General features: G+C 30.2%; 1 protein-coding gene across 1 annotated transcript; it reads left to right on the forward strand.

Annotated features, from left to right (window-relative positions):
- Positions 1–10,322: 10,322 nt before the first annotated feature.
- On the forward strand, positions 10,323–12,911 carry LOC105773319 (U-box domain-containing protein 17). The gene is made up of 2 exons (XM_012595094.2): positions 10,323–12,787; positions 12,884–12,911. The coding sequence occupies exon 1, from the start codon at positions 10,623–10,625 to the stop codon at positions 12,783–12,785; it is 2,163 nt and encodes a 720-aa protein (XP_012450548.1). The 5' UTR covers positions 10,323–10,622; the 3' UTR covers positions 12,786–12,787; positions 12,884–12,911.
- The last annotated feature ends 2,737 nt before the right edge of the window (positions 12,912–15,648 follow it).

Raw genomic sequence — 15,648 nt, forward strand, 5'->3', positions numbered from 1 at the left:
CGTTCCATACTGACATATGATTCTTCACGAATTTGCTAACTGTCGACTTTGTGACATTGGCATATGAAGTAGCTTCCACCCATTTAGTAAAGTAATTGACGACCACAAAGATGAATCCATGACCGTCAGACTCTTTTGGCGAGATCGACCAAATGACCTCAATGCCCCACATAAGGAGAAGTCATGTATCCCAATGATTCTTTGTAGGGTAAGATTCGTTTCTCGACTTGTTCTATCATCCTTAACAAGTCCGAAAATAGGCTACAATATATGTCATCTTCAAAGTCATGAGATCCCTCTAAACACATGTCTCGCTCAAAAAGAGATTCTGAGTCTGTAGTAGCGTCACTCATGTCGTTGATATCCAGGGACCTGTTGTAGGTACAAAAGAATATACAAAGAATGTATGAATTTAAGAATAATTATCTGTACAGTATGATTGTGAATGAAAGATTGATTTGGGAGATAATCCAAAAGAATGAAAGAATAAAAAATAATTATTCGTAAAGAATGAAAGAATATTAGCTCAAAAATGATCGCAAAGATGCATTTTATTAAAATAATGATGTTCAGACATGAGCCTATTTCACAAATGAGTTCTTATTTCCTCTAGGCTGAAAACAACAAGTGTGTTCTGAATATTACTCTAAGTAAGCTCTAAATATTATAGGGATTTCTTCTGCAGTCCGATTATTCAGAACACTCCTAAGTTTATAAGGGTAGATGTCTAAAAAGGTCCCTTTTTAGTTGTCTTCATGTATGACATTGATGTGAATTTTCTTTTAAATCCTTCACAAAAATTCATTTTTTATTGTCCATCATATTTTGTTGGACCTTAGCTAACGCTCTTGCAGCAGTAGCTGGTCCTACCTCTCCCTTTGGAGTTGTTCAGGTCTTTCTAATCTTTGGTCCATTACTTTGTTTTTTCCTCTTGTACCGATATTCTAGGATAACTGCCAAAATTTTAGTGTCATTTTGTGAGATTTAATGTATATGATGCAATGCAAAGCTAATGCATGAATGCAATGAATGCCATGAATGCAAAAGAAGAGAGGCGTTGATTCTGATTCAATTCTATAAGAACAACTTTTCTAGAAAATAAATCTCTTTACATAAAATGGATATTTGTACGGCCTTGCCCTCATCCTCCAGGTGAAGACATCAATCTCTTTCTTCATATCCGGATGTTAAAATCTCGTGAACTTTCCAAAAAAGGTGTCTCTTCTATCTCATTTTTGCTTGATCCGGGCCGCGAATTGTTGCTCATTCATCCTTGTGATGCTCGTTGGCTTCTCTTTAAAAGGTCGGGAGGTTGACGACTCTCGAATAATCTTTATCAACTTTAATCCTCGAGCAATGAAGCAAAGTTGCGTAGTCCTCCCTTAGACCATCATCTTTCTCTCGTTATGTTTTCTCGGACTATATTCGGACGACCGTATTATCTCCCACTTTATCAAGAAATCCTTTTTCTTATGACAAGCTCTATATTTAGATACTGAACATGAATCAACTCTCTTTTCTATGATGAAAATGCAATGCAATCATAACCATAACAAAACGAAACAGGTTAGTGTAAAACAAAAGCAAGCAAGAAAGAAACAAATTGAGCATCTACTCTGGAAACCACTAGGGTTTGATGTAATTATTCCTAAGGTGGGCAACTAGGGTTCAAACCACTAGGGTTAGTGGAAAACTTTGAATAGATTTAAAATACGATCTTTTGTTTTTGTTTTTTTTTAAACTTATATAAAACAAGTTACTCGATAAGACCCTCTCATTTCGAAAAGAGAAAATGTCACACCCAATGAGTTAGGGCATGATATTTCACTTCCTCAAAAACGAGCTTGTCCAAAAAAACTCGTACAATAAAATTTAAAAGGATATTCAATTGTTTAAGTCAGATGAAGAAATCGCAGCCCAATACGTTAGGGCACAATTTCTCAAAATTCTAAACATTGAATATTACCTTTATTATTTTTAGAAAAAATCCTCATCTCGAGAAAACAACGTGTCATATCCAATGCGTTAGGACACAACGTATTGAATTCTCGATAATGAGCTTTTATTTATGTTTTGATTAAAGAGCATTCTCGATTATTGATTCAACGAAAGAGTTGGAACCCAATACGTTAGGGCTCAATCCTCTCAAGATTCCAAATACTGAGTATTGTCTTTATTTTTCAAAATTTTCTCTTTATACAAATTTGGGTAAAAATTATAAAATATAAAAATATATATATGTACATATAAGAAAAATATATATGTATGTGAATTATAAAAATAAAAAATAATAAAAATATATATTTAAATATACATATTTTAATATGTAAAAAAATATATGTATATAAAATTATGAAACATAGAAAATATATAAAAGTAGGTGTATATATATATTTATAAAAATTAAAAAATGTACGTATATGTATATATTATAAAACGTATGTATGTATACATGCATATATATAACAAAATTTGAAATTTAAAGGCATAAAAAGTAAATAATAATGATATAAGATTAGTGATGCCACATAATAGTATTAATAATATTAAAATAATTAATTTAATAAAAAAACTAAAATAACAAATAGAGGATTAAATAGCATTAATAATAAAAGACCAATGAATTTAAAACAAAGAGTATAAAATAAAAAAAATATAAGGCAAAATAAAATGTAAACAAATTTGAAAATAATGAATTTGAAAATGAATAAAAAGGGAAAAAGAGATTTGAAATCAACAATATACAAATCAATAAATAAATTATACACAAATCAACAAAATAAGAACAAGCCAAAGAAAATAAGAATGCAAGAGAGAGAGAAATTTGAGTGAATACTCTTAAAAATTATTATTACTCCCAACTCCCCCCCTTTTACAATGAAGGGAGAGGCCTCTATTTATAGTTGAGCCTCCCCAAATCCAACGGTACCGATTAATTACATTAACGGCTAAGATTAAAGGATATCTACAAATTAAATCTCTAAGATTACAAAATCATATCTTCTAAGATTGCATATCATATCTTCTAAGATTGCATATCATATCTAAGATTGCATATCCTTGAAGATTATGTTACCATAAGCTTGTAGATGGACCTTCAACCTTTTCAAGTAATGAGCCATTCCGATCGGGCCAAATGATATAATTTTGTACTGGACTTAGACTTTATTTTATTATTTTGGGTTTATTATTTTTTTGTGAGCCCGAGTTAAAATTGGGTATTACATGATTATTAACAAAAATATCAAAATCAATGTGAATGGGCGTTTTCGAATTTGATTTTGTTGAATATAGAGTGAGTATTAACACCATTTTCAACACATAATTCTATATGTATAAATACAAATATAAATAAATAATGAATTGATAAATATAAATATTGTTAATCAATATATTTTAAATAATTATATTGTAAATATTTTTGTTTAAATATGTAAATAGCTATTAAATTAGAAAATTAAACATTTTATAAACACTAGAAACTCTATCACGCTCATATACATGTGGAAATTACGTATATAATTTACGGAGATAATAAAGTGTGCATAATATAATTAAAACATATAAAAATATTAAAATAAAACTTTAATTGAGTGGTAAGTTTAAGATTTTGCTAACCCAATTGGACTGGATTCAAATATCATTATATGTATATTTTTATTAATTTTTAAATAAAAACTAAAGTACCTTCAAATAATAAATATTAGTATACAACCTGATGGAGATAATAAATTTAATGTTTTACTAAATCAATTGGGTGGGTTCAAATCATACTATATTTTTTTTGTTAAAATAAAAAGATTAAAATATTCTCAAATAATATAATCTATTTTAAATACAAAATGTTATTTTTGTAATGTTTTTGACCGAGTTGATACCCCTTGTCACACAAATTTAATGTAATTCTTGAATTGTTAATTATTACAATTAAAACTAGTGGATAAAGTAGTTGGTGGTGGTGGGTTGATTCTGGAATGTGGGCGGCCTGGCTTGTGTGTCTTATTCGTAAAAGTTGTTTGAGCGTTCAATCGAGAAGAAAAGGAAGTAGTCTGAGAGGACAAAATTTGTTGGCGCGGGCAACTTGGGATTGTCCTAAGAGCGGGCCAAACTCAACCAAATGAACGAAAATCCGATATAGACGTTACGTTAGGCCTAAAAAACCACTTCCTTCGGATACTTGCTTTTCGTGGATTCCAAGACCAACCGGCTATTATGCCTTGTGGACCTGTCTCTTTCTTCCTCCCATTCTACCCTCATCCCTATTTACATAAAACTCTTTTATATTATTTTATATTCAAGTCTTTTTGAATTTCATTATCTTACATCTAAACTATTTCTTTGCATCAATCAATAAATTTATTTCAAGTTATGAAATTCAATTAAAAATATGAGTTACAACGACCGGAAGAAGAAAGATTTCCCTACTTCAAATGTTTTTGTTGCACTCGTTCTAGAACAAAATTATCATTCCAAACTAAGAAAAGCAAAGGTCAATTTCAATAATGAGATTTTTCCCATAATTCCCTTCAATTAACTATGATTATTTATTTAATCAAGAAAAGAATTGAGGTTCATGTCATTGAACAATTAATAAATTTACGTTTTGATCATTCTATTTTAAAAAATTATAAAACGGTCACTAAATTATTCGAAAGTTTTTATTCAAGTCAATGGACTGTTAAAGTCGCTGCTATATAGCTTTCTTTGCACCAACCGATGACACTCATTCCCCATCTCTTCTACAATTCAGTTTTTTTATGCACAAATTTGTAAACCAAATTCCAAACAACTTTCTTCTCCAATATTCGACACTAACCGCTAGATTGACTTAGATCTAAGGTACGTTCTTCTACTTATTGATGGTATTAAACTACCATACCTATTGTTGAACCGTCGCTTAGAGCTCGCTAGTCAAATTTATTTAAAAAAAAAACTTAACAGCCTTATGACTTAAATAAAAACTTTTGAATAATTTAGTGACTTAAATGAAATCTTTTGAATAATTCAATGATCATTTTCTAACTTTTGAAGTTGAGTGACCAAACTGTAAAATAATTAATAGTTTAGTGGCCTTGGCATAATTTACCCTATATTTAACTAGGTAAGTTCGGTAGTGATTTAAAGTTTATAATTTTTTTTGCTTTTTGGTTTTTTTTCAGTTTTAGATAATTTCTTTTATTTAAAAAATACATTTTCAATTCTTTGGATTTTCAAGAATATTTTATAATTGTTTTGAATTTTCTCAAAATCCACATTTAAAGTGTCGTTATATGATTGACTTGTCATGACACCTATTAAAAAGCTAGTACATTTTGTTATTGAGTTATTTTATAATATTTGTCAAATTTAAATATCATATTGTTTAAAAATATATATAAATATATTATATAATTTTAATAAATTCATTCAATTTTAAAAATATAAATAAATATTTCCAAAATTAAAAGATTAAGAAAATATTTAAATTTAAAAAATAAAAATATGGGAATTATTTATAAAAACTTTTCTTGTATATATTTTTTGTAATATTTTCAAAATATTCTGGATATTTATAAATTTTATATTTTCTTAGAGGTTTTCTGAAATTATTACATATATTTTCAAAACTTTTAAATTTTTGGAAAATTGTTAGAATTATTTAAATTTTAATTATTAGAATTTTTTATGAATTATATATATAGTTTTTTTTCATTTTTATGAATTGACACGTGACCATGTTTTTCGTATTTGCATTTTTTTCTTTTCACGTAGAAAAATATTTAACATCGCTTTAATTGTTTTTATTTACTTAATTTCGAATAATATAAGGATTAAATTAGGTTTTTTTTAAAAAAATTGATAGGACTAAATTATCCATTATCTTGTAGTTTATTAACAGAAAAGTTACACAGTTTTCAACTGTTGATATTTACAATTAAATTATCTTATTTTTTAAAAAATATATATAATTTTTATCCTTGAACTTAGTAATTGGGTGTATTTTATACTTTTTTTTAGTCCACTTTGATCATTGAATTAGGCAACTAAATCTATTTTAGTCCCTAAACTTAAATTTTATCAAGATTTGATGATGTAAATAGTGTTATTGAAACAAGACCAAACAATATGGGATAGATTGAGAACTGTTCGACATAACGAACCGAACAAATGGATTAAACATATTGACTTAGAAGCTACTTAAAATTGGTAAAAATAAAAAATCGAGACAAAAATCAAAAGTTGAACAGATTGAATCGATTTAATAAAATATTTTAATTTTAAATTCTTTTTTAGATTTCCATCAAATTTTAATTTTTTATTTAATTATTGTTGGTCCGTCAATTAGACTGATCAATTGGAAACCGGTAATTTGACCTATTCAACCACCGATCCAATTATTAAAACACTAAATGTGACACTTTGAGATTGTTTTATATCATTTAAGCTTTTATAATTTTCAAGGTTAATAATCAAAATCAACCTATTTATTAAATTCAAATGCCAGTTTAAAGAAAACTAAAATATTTGTTAATGTTAAATAAAGGGAGTGGTTTAGTTTTGGCACAAAAATAAGATTTCAAATGTTGCAAAGATTTGGTAAAGGATTTCCTTTAACTCTACAAAGAAGAGAGAGATGTCCGTTTTATATCTTCAACTTCTTGTAATTGTGTTTTTTAGTCAAAGTGGAAAACTTTTCATTTTAGCCAGCTTGGCAACTAGCCTTACTTTCTTCATAATTCCACGCGCCTATATGTCGAGTGGGCCCAATTGTTGTTTCCGGTCAACCCTTTAATTGAAGCAAATCCAATGTCCCCTTTCTTTTAATAATAAAAAAATAACAAAATTGAGTTCAAAAAAAAAAACAAAATTATTATATTTCACAAATAAAAGTAAGAGATTTTATTATCAATGTATTTCACAAATTATTATCCTACAAAAATTTTAATTTTTTTAACTTTATATATATTTTTTATATTTTTTTAGAATTTCTTATATTTAAAAAAAAAGATAAATTTTGGAATTTTTATAAATATTTTGAAGAAAAATTTGAATTTTTTTTTGTAATTTTTGTTGAGAAGAGACCAATTTACTTATTTTTAAACTTGACAGGGACCAAAAGGATATTTACACTAATCTGTCATTGGAATTATTCGAGTTATTGAGATTGTAAAATTCAACTCGATTCGAACTCAAAACTCGAATTATTTATTCAAGTTGACTTGAATAATTCGAATAACTCAATTCAATTAACTCAAAATTTAAATATTTTTTCGGTTTTTTTAATCGAATCAAATTTTTCTTACACCTAGAACTACTCATAATCCCTCCCCAACCCTTAAATAGGAGGATAATGTGCTTCAACACACTCAAACTCACATCCTCTTGCACTAACAATAATATCGATGCCAATCGAATTAATACTCAATCAACTTAAATTAGTTGATTTTAAATTAGTATTTAACAGTAAAATATATGTAAATATTAAAATATAAATAATTTAAAATTTTCATAAAATTTAACAATAAAATAAATTAAGAAAACAATTCAAATATTTCATCAAAAAGAAGATGAAGAAATTAATCCAAAGATTCCAATTTGGGATTTAAATTTTAATAGTAAAAATAATTCCTACTAATATACTATCTTATTATAAATAACATTTACACATTATAAATATTAGAAATTCTATCATACATGTATGCATGTAAAAATCACATATTTAGAACACAACATATAATAAATAATGTATAAAGTGTGCATAAATAACATTATTGATATATACAATTGATGGTGGTGAAAAATGTGCATGGTAAAATTAAAATAAAATTTTGATTGAATGGTAAATTTAAATTTTTACTAATGTTATTGGCGTGGATTTAAATCCTCCATATGCATATTTTTATTATTTTTAAAAAAGAATTAAAATATCATCAAATAACATAACTTATTTTAATTATGAAATGACATTTTCATAATTTTTAACCAAATTGATATCCAATTAACTCACCAACTCAATTAAAGACTTAAATAATAGTATAGATCATTACTCTAGCTATTACGCATTTTAACATCCAATAAAAGGATTTTTAAGAAAAAAGTAAATCTTAAATTTGAATCGTTTATTATTTTAACAAAAAAAAATCTTTTATATCGGACGAGATTGTATTATAATTTTTTTTAAAATCAAGCTTGTACTATTTCATAGTAAATTTTATAAATGCATGAAAATTATCAAAATTTTTATATTAATAAAAAATAATTATAAAAATAGGGTGGAAAACAAATTATTTGAACAATAAAAATAGTGTTGTCAACTTATCATATAATCACCTATAAAAATAATATTTTAAATTAAAAGGAGTGACGTCACGGGAGTTTTTCACCACTTGTTTTTTTAATTTTATATATTTTAGTTTTATAATTTTAGTCACTTGTAGGGTGGTTGCGGTATGATTTTAAGTTTCATACCTCTATTTAATGAAAATTACAAAATAATCCATTTATTTTAATTTATCATAATTTGATATTTACATGTTTCAGGTTTAAAAGTTAGTCAAATTATTTAATACTATTAAATTCGATCATCAAATTACTTACCTCAAGATCAATTATTTATCAATTCATATGCAAAGAATTAAAAAAATCATCAATTCAACTGTTTATATGTGGCTAATTAGAAAATTTTGAGAAGTTCATGTCTTTATGTTTTCTCATGTTCTAATTATTTTTCTATATCATATATGTTTTCTATAATCATACAATGTCAAGTATTGCTAAGTTTGTTTTAAAGGTCTAATTATAAATTTTATCTCTTTACATTATAAAAATTTGAAAACTAATCCTTTATTTTTATTTGTTAAAATTTAATCCTCGTACTTTATTAAAACTAATCCAATTGTTGATAAAAGCATATAAACTTAAATCATTGATTCTTTTTAATTTGCCATATATAAACTGTTGAATTGATGATTTTGTTAATTCTTTGCATATGAATTTGATAAACAGTTAAACTTGAGGTAAATAGTTTGATGATCGAGTTTAATAATATTAAAAATTTGACTAACTTTTAAATTCGAAAATATCTTGATATCAAATTATGATAAATTAAAATAAATGGACTAACTTTTAATTAATGTAAAATAAAGGTATGAAATTCAAAATTATACCACTTAGAACTAAAATATATAAAATTAAAAAAATAATAAAAGTTTGGGTGACAAAGGGTGTAGATTTTGACATCACCACCCATTTTAATTATATTGTATTTAATTTTAAAATATTATCTTTTATATGTGATGTATAGATTAAGACTCATCTTTGTAAATAAATTGTTTTGAATAATTTTTATGAGAAAAGATTGTTTAAAATTGTGATTCCATGTCATTTTTATTCCTTTCAAATAGGAGCATGACAAATAAAATTTTTCCTCTTGATTTTTAGTTTTTTTCTCCTGAAAAAATTCAAATCCAACTAAGGGTGGGTTTGGATCGGTGGTGTGTTTACCTACGATTAGTGCAAAAATAGTGGTGGCGGTAAGATTAGATACTGTAGTAATGCTATAGCGTGAGACAAAAAGTAAGCTAAACGAATCGCACCACACCCAATCACCCATCCAAATCCACCCTAAAAATGCTAAAAATTAGAAAAAAAAATCTGATTTGTCATGCTCCTATTAAAAAAGGATAAAAATGACATGAAATTACAATTTTATACAATCCCTTCTCCTTTTTTATATGATTAAGGTAGAAAACCTACAAAAGAAGAGTCAGCATAGAAAAAGTTATTTTAAATTTTAAAATCAAAATGAAAGAATTTTAACAGTTGGAATCAATTTATTGAATTTCAAAAAAGAATTAAATGATTTCCCTGTTTAAATAAAAATAAATAAAAATAAATAAAAATAAAAGTTGAATTCAAACAAATGCGTTTAATTTTTGAAAAGAAGAAAGTCAAAGATACTTAAAGTGAATCAGTCCATAAAAATAAAATATTGAGACAGGCAGAGGGTTAAAATCTAATTTTGATATCCTCAAATTATTTGGTCAGCTCTACTAAACCAACAACAATCCCCCAAAAGAAACCTTCATATGCGTCTTTAATGGTTTAACCAAAATAAAGAAGATGACAAGGTAACCATAGCTGTACGCATTTAAAAGCCCTCTCTCTCTCTTGCTCTTTAAACAGTAGAGTAGAAGAAACGAATGGACATTCAAAGCCATTCAAGTCATTTTCACAGCAACTGCATTGAAATTCTTTGAGAGAGAAAACACACAAACAAAGAAAACAAAAGGGAAAAGGTAGAAAATTAGTATATTTATTATTATTATTATATGTAAAAGAAAAGTCTTTCCAGGAAAATTCACTTTCCTTTTTGTTCCTTCATCTTCCTAAACAAACGCGGATTTTGGTTTTTTTATTTTTACTTAAATCAAAGAATCCCATTTTTTTCGTTTCGTATAAAAGTCTTTAATAGAAGACCAAATTTTGTTGACACCATCCTTTGAAGATTCAACTAACCACCCATAGCTAGAATAAGGCTGAAAAATCTTCAAAAGCTAGAAATTCATTTGTTTTATTTTTTGCCGGAGTTGCTTCTTTTATTCTGACCCTTGTTTGAGAATTCAACTTCGGAGTTATCAACCATGGCAACTGCTGCCATATTTTCTTCTCTAAGGAGGAGAAGATCGCCGTCTCTAGAGGCTTTCTTGGCTCCTGTTGACTTAACCCAAGTAGCTCTTCTTCAAACCTTGGCAGCCGTCTCCTCTGAGCTTATCTCTTGCTTTTCCGACAAACCTTTCTTCTTCCAGCGGAGGAATTCTCGATCTTTGATTCGGAAGATAGAAATTTTCCTTGTTATGTTGGAGTATCTGAGGGATTCTGGATCACGGTCCATGCCAAACTTGCCTTCAACAGCCATCTTGTGCTTCAAGGAGCTCTATTTGTTGCTCTATAGGTCCAAGATACTACTTGATTATTGTGCTCAATCCAGTAAGTTGTGGCTTTTGCTTCAAAACCATTCAATTTCGGGCCATTTCCATGATTTGAATCAAGAAATTTCTACCCTTTTGGATGTTTTTCCAATAAATGATGTTGGATTGAGCGATGATGTTAGGGAACAGGTTGAGCTGTTGCAAAAACATGCTAGGAAGGCTAAATTGTATGTCGATAAAAGTGATGAGAATTTAAGGCTTAGGTTCTTTTCGTTTCTTAATGAATTTGACAACGGGAGGATTCCAAATCATGTGGACTTAAGATTGTTCTTTGTGGAAAGACTGGGAATTAGGGATGCTAAAAGTTGTAGGTCTGAAATTGAGTTCTTGGAGGAGCAAATTGTGAACCACGAGGGGGATATTGAACCTACGGCTTGTGTGCTTAATGGGTTTGTTGCAATTACCAGATATTGTAGGTTTTTACTATTTGGTTTTGAGGAAGATGAGGTGCAGTTGCCTTCTAGGAAACAGAAGAAACCGAGGAAAGGGTTGATTACTCGAGAGATCGCGGATACCTTTGTAACTATCCCTAAGGACTTTTGTTGTCCGATATCTTTGGACTTGATGACAGATCCGGTGATAATTTCGACAGGGCAGACTTATGATCGGAGTTCGATAGTTAGGTGGTTGGAGGAAGGCCATTGTACTTGTCCAAAGACGGGGCAAATGCTCATCCATACTCGCCTTGTTCCTAATCGGGCTTTGAGGAATTTGATCATGCAGTGGTGCACTGCTCATAGTGTCCCATATGATCCCCCGGAGGCTGCAGATGCACCTGCAGAGTCATTTGCTGAAGCTTTGCCAATCAAAGCTGCAACTGAAGCTAATAGAGCAACAACAACCCTTCTTGTTCAACATCTAGCTAATGGATCACAGGGAGCTCAAGCTATTGCTGCTCGAGAGATTCGCTTGCTGGCTAAAACAGGAAAGAAAAACCGTGCTTTTATTGCAGAGGCTGGGGCAATACCACATTTATGCAAGCTGCTGTCATCTTCAAACCCTGTTGCTCAAGAGAATTCTGTTACTGCAATGCTGAACTTATCCATTTATGATAAAAACAAAAGCCTTATTATGGATGAGGATGGTTGTCTAAGATCGATTGTTGAAGTCTTGAGGCTCGGGCTCACAACGGAGGCGCGGGAAAATGCTGCAGCAACTTTGTTCAGCCTTTCAGCTGTTCATGACTATAAGAAGAGAATAGCAGATCAAGGAGGGGCAATTGAGGCCTTAGCAGGGTTGTTGAGAGTGGGGACGCCAAGAGGGAAGAAGGATGCCGTAACTGCTTTATTTAATCTGTCGACTCATTCGGACAATTATGCGAGAATGATAGAGGTTGGAGCAGTTACAGCACTTGTCGGAGCTTTGGGGAATGAAGGGGTTGCGGAGGAAGCCGCAGGTGCCTTGGCCTTAATTGTCAGGCAACCAATCGGGGCTGAAGCTGTGGGGAAGGAAGAAATGGCTGTGGCAGGGTTAATAACGATGATGAGATGTGGAACCGCAAGAGGTAAAGAGAATGCAGTTGCAGCACTGCTTGAGTTGTGCCGCAGTGGTGGGGCTGCTGCAACCGAAAGAGTGCTCGGGGCCCCAGCATTGGCTGGCTTACTGCAGACACTGTTGTTTACGGGTACGAAACGGGCAAGAAGAAAGGCTGCATCACTTGCTAGAGTGTTTCAGAGGTGCGAGAATGCATCCTTGCATTTTGGTGGATTGGGTGTTGGATATGCATTTGCAGGCAACTCAACTCCTCCTAACAGGGATCCACGATTCACGGATGACGTCTCAATGCCTATGTCTATCTCTGTGCAAGTATTGTAAAGGTAAACATCACAGTGCGGTACTGTCCTCCTCGCTTATATATAAGTTGTCATTTTTGTTGGTAATATATTTACAAATTCTTTCATTGAAAATTTCAGATAATGAGAAAAAAGAAAATTACCGAAATGAGATAATCCAATCATCTGTTGTGGGAGAATGATAGAAATGTCACTGAGCGATTACCTTCATCTTATTATATATATGTGATGTTCAGTGAGTTAGAGAACAATAAATACAGTAACACTGGAAAAGACCGTCACAAGCTCATGAATCATGAACAATAAAGAACTTAAAGCGACTAAATTTACATTTTGTTTTCAACTTGTGTGGAAAATTAGAAATTTTATCATTTTGAATGTTCCATTTGCCAAAGTTAACATGCTGATTCTTATCAAACATGAGTTGGAGGTGGTTGCATGAATCAATTAGGTTAAATCTCGGGTTTATTTCTTCAAGCTCTTGCTGAAATCATTTGTCTACTTGAATCATCTCTTTTTCTTTCCAATATTCCGACAAAGAATCCATGGAAACTTATTATCCGGAATGAATAATTGGACTATGAGTCAAACTCAGAGTATAGATTTTATTTGATATAAAATCACATGCAAACTTATAGAAGCATCTAAAAAAGCTAAGGTCATTGTTTTGATCAGATGGTTTTATTACCTCAAAACCATAAGAATTAAGGCATCTCACCTTTTATGAAGATTCTGAGAAGTGAGATATTTTATTTAGGTAAGTGTTCAAAGAAAGGTGGGAAATTCTCCTATGACATGGTTGGTTGCCCAGTTTTTCTGTGGAGAAATTAGTTTTGAACAATAAAAATAAAGATTAGTAATTAATTTGTCTTTTTTTTTTTATTTAAAAAAAATAAAATGTAGAATAGAAAAGAAATAGTAACATCACAACCCAAGACAGAAAAAAAGCTCCAACTTCAACGCGTGCATTTGATGAGAGTGGAGATCCATTAATTTATATATACCCCCTCATCTTGTTTCTGATAAGTGTAAAGGAGGGCAGAGGTATTAATGCCTTACCTTTACGGCATTTCTCCAACCTGGAAAACAAATATTTTGGTTTTTTGTTATTACAAGGTCTAGTTGACAGGGAATAAAGTTAGGCACTCTTTTCAACACAGAATTGTGCACAAAAATGAAGTTGGGTGTTCTTCCATTATTATTGAAGGCAATTTCTGGTCCTGGACAACCAATAGTTAGACTTGCACCTAATTTATTCAATTTGCCTAACTTGGTTTGGTATTATTGACTTTGGATTTTGGACCACTCTGTGCTGATGAATGGTAAACCCTTTGCTCTGCCACAAACTCAAAAAACTTGTTGAAACGAGTGAAAGTAAAACCAAGAAATCAGAAAAAGTCCATTGTTCATTTAATAGGAAAACAGAAACATGATTTGGTGCAATGTTTTTGGGTTCGATGGTGAAGACTGGATTGCAAGGGATGCATGCATTTAGACAAGTACACAAATTCTATTTTATTGTATTGGAAATTTAGTGGTCAAACTCATTGATTGCTGATTTTGGATGCAAATGGAATTTTCTTTCTCCAAACTAGGGGCGACCAATGAATTATGGTCTATTGGTCATCATCATTTTTATTTAAAATTACCTGAATATTTTAATTTTGCTTCAATAACACATATTTTAATAAATAAATCTAATTATTTTTATTTTAAATAAATATAATTGTTGATGACATAATATGATGTCACCTTAATAAGATTAAATTAAATCAAAATAAAATTTTTATGCTATGTCAAATCAAATTTCTTTAAATAGTGCATATGCAAATTTGCGTATAATGTTGAAGCCGACACTCGCACTGATTTCTACTGTGACTGTCACACACAGTTGAGACACACACCTGTGTGGACGAAAATAGACCATTTTACAAGTTATATTTCTCACCCAATTTTGTGTCAACCTACAATCAACATTATGCATATAAACAAGCCATATTATGGCATCCAAAACAAACAAAATCAAGTTTAAAACATGTAGTATATTCACATACAACCAATATGCCCTTAGGCACCTCAAATGACAATTATAAACATGTATAACCATGTAATTCATGTAACCAAGAAATCAACCAACTTTTATGTATAATTGCATTAACACACAACATGTAAATCATTTACCAAAACTTAACATTTGGTACCAATTGTATCACTTATTCAATAGCATCAAATACATATACACTTGCTATAGCATAGTACCAAATCACACTCGAGGTGTCTATGGTCGGACGGCCTGCCCTACTTAAACACCCACCTAGAAATATGGGTTTGGGCAAAAAACAAGGCCCGTTTAGAAAACGGGTCGGGCCTCGGGCACCACTTTTTGGCCCGGGCCTGGCCCGAATATAATAAATATATATATTTAAAATTTTTAATTTTAAAATATTTTTAAAATTCTTTTTTATTTTTTTATTTTTAAAATAAATTTTTGGTATTTATTAAAAAAATGGGCCGGGCCATGCCGGGCTCGGGCTTAGGAAATTTTTCTCGGGCCAGGCCTGGACAAAATTTCAGGCCCATATTTCGGGCCGGGCCCGGGCCTAGGACGCGGGACGAAATTTTTTCTGGGCCCGGCCCGGCCCATGGACACCTCTAAATCAAACCAAGTTATAAAACACACCTCATATGCATATTCAACTACTATTTTACCTTTCATCATTCAATCACAAATCGTTCCACACATCAACATTATAAGGTAAATTATGCACATACCAAAATACCAAAACACAAGTCAAATAAGTGGCTTATCTCAACAAAACACATATAGGCCATCATTTATCGAAAATAACCTATACATGCCATTATAACCAAAATCAAAACATCCG

The sequence above is a fragment of the Gossypium raimondii genome, chromosome 6 (genome assembly GCF_025698545.1).
Source record: "Gossypium raimondii isolate GPD5lz chromosome 6, ASM2569854v1, whole genome shotgun sequence".
Lineage (NCBI taxonomy): Eukaryota > Viridiplantae > Streptophyta > Magnoliopsida > Malvales > Malvaceae > Gossypium > Gossypium raimondii.

Coding starts and splice junctions, on each gene's coding strand:
- LOC105773319 (XM_012595094.2), top strand. CDS start 10,623: ATGGCAACTGCTGCCATATTTTCTTCTCTAAGGAGGAGAAGATCGCCG.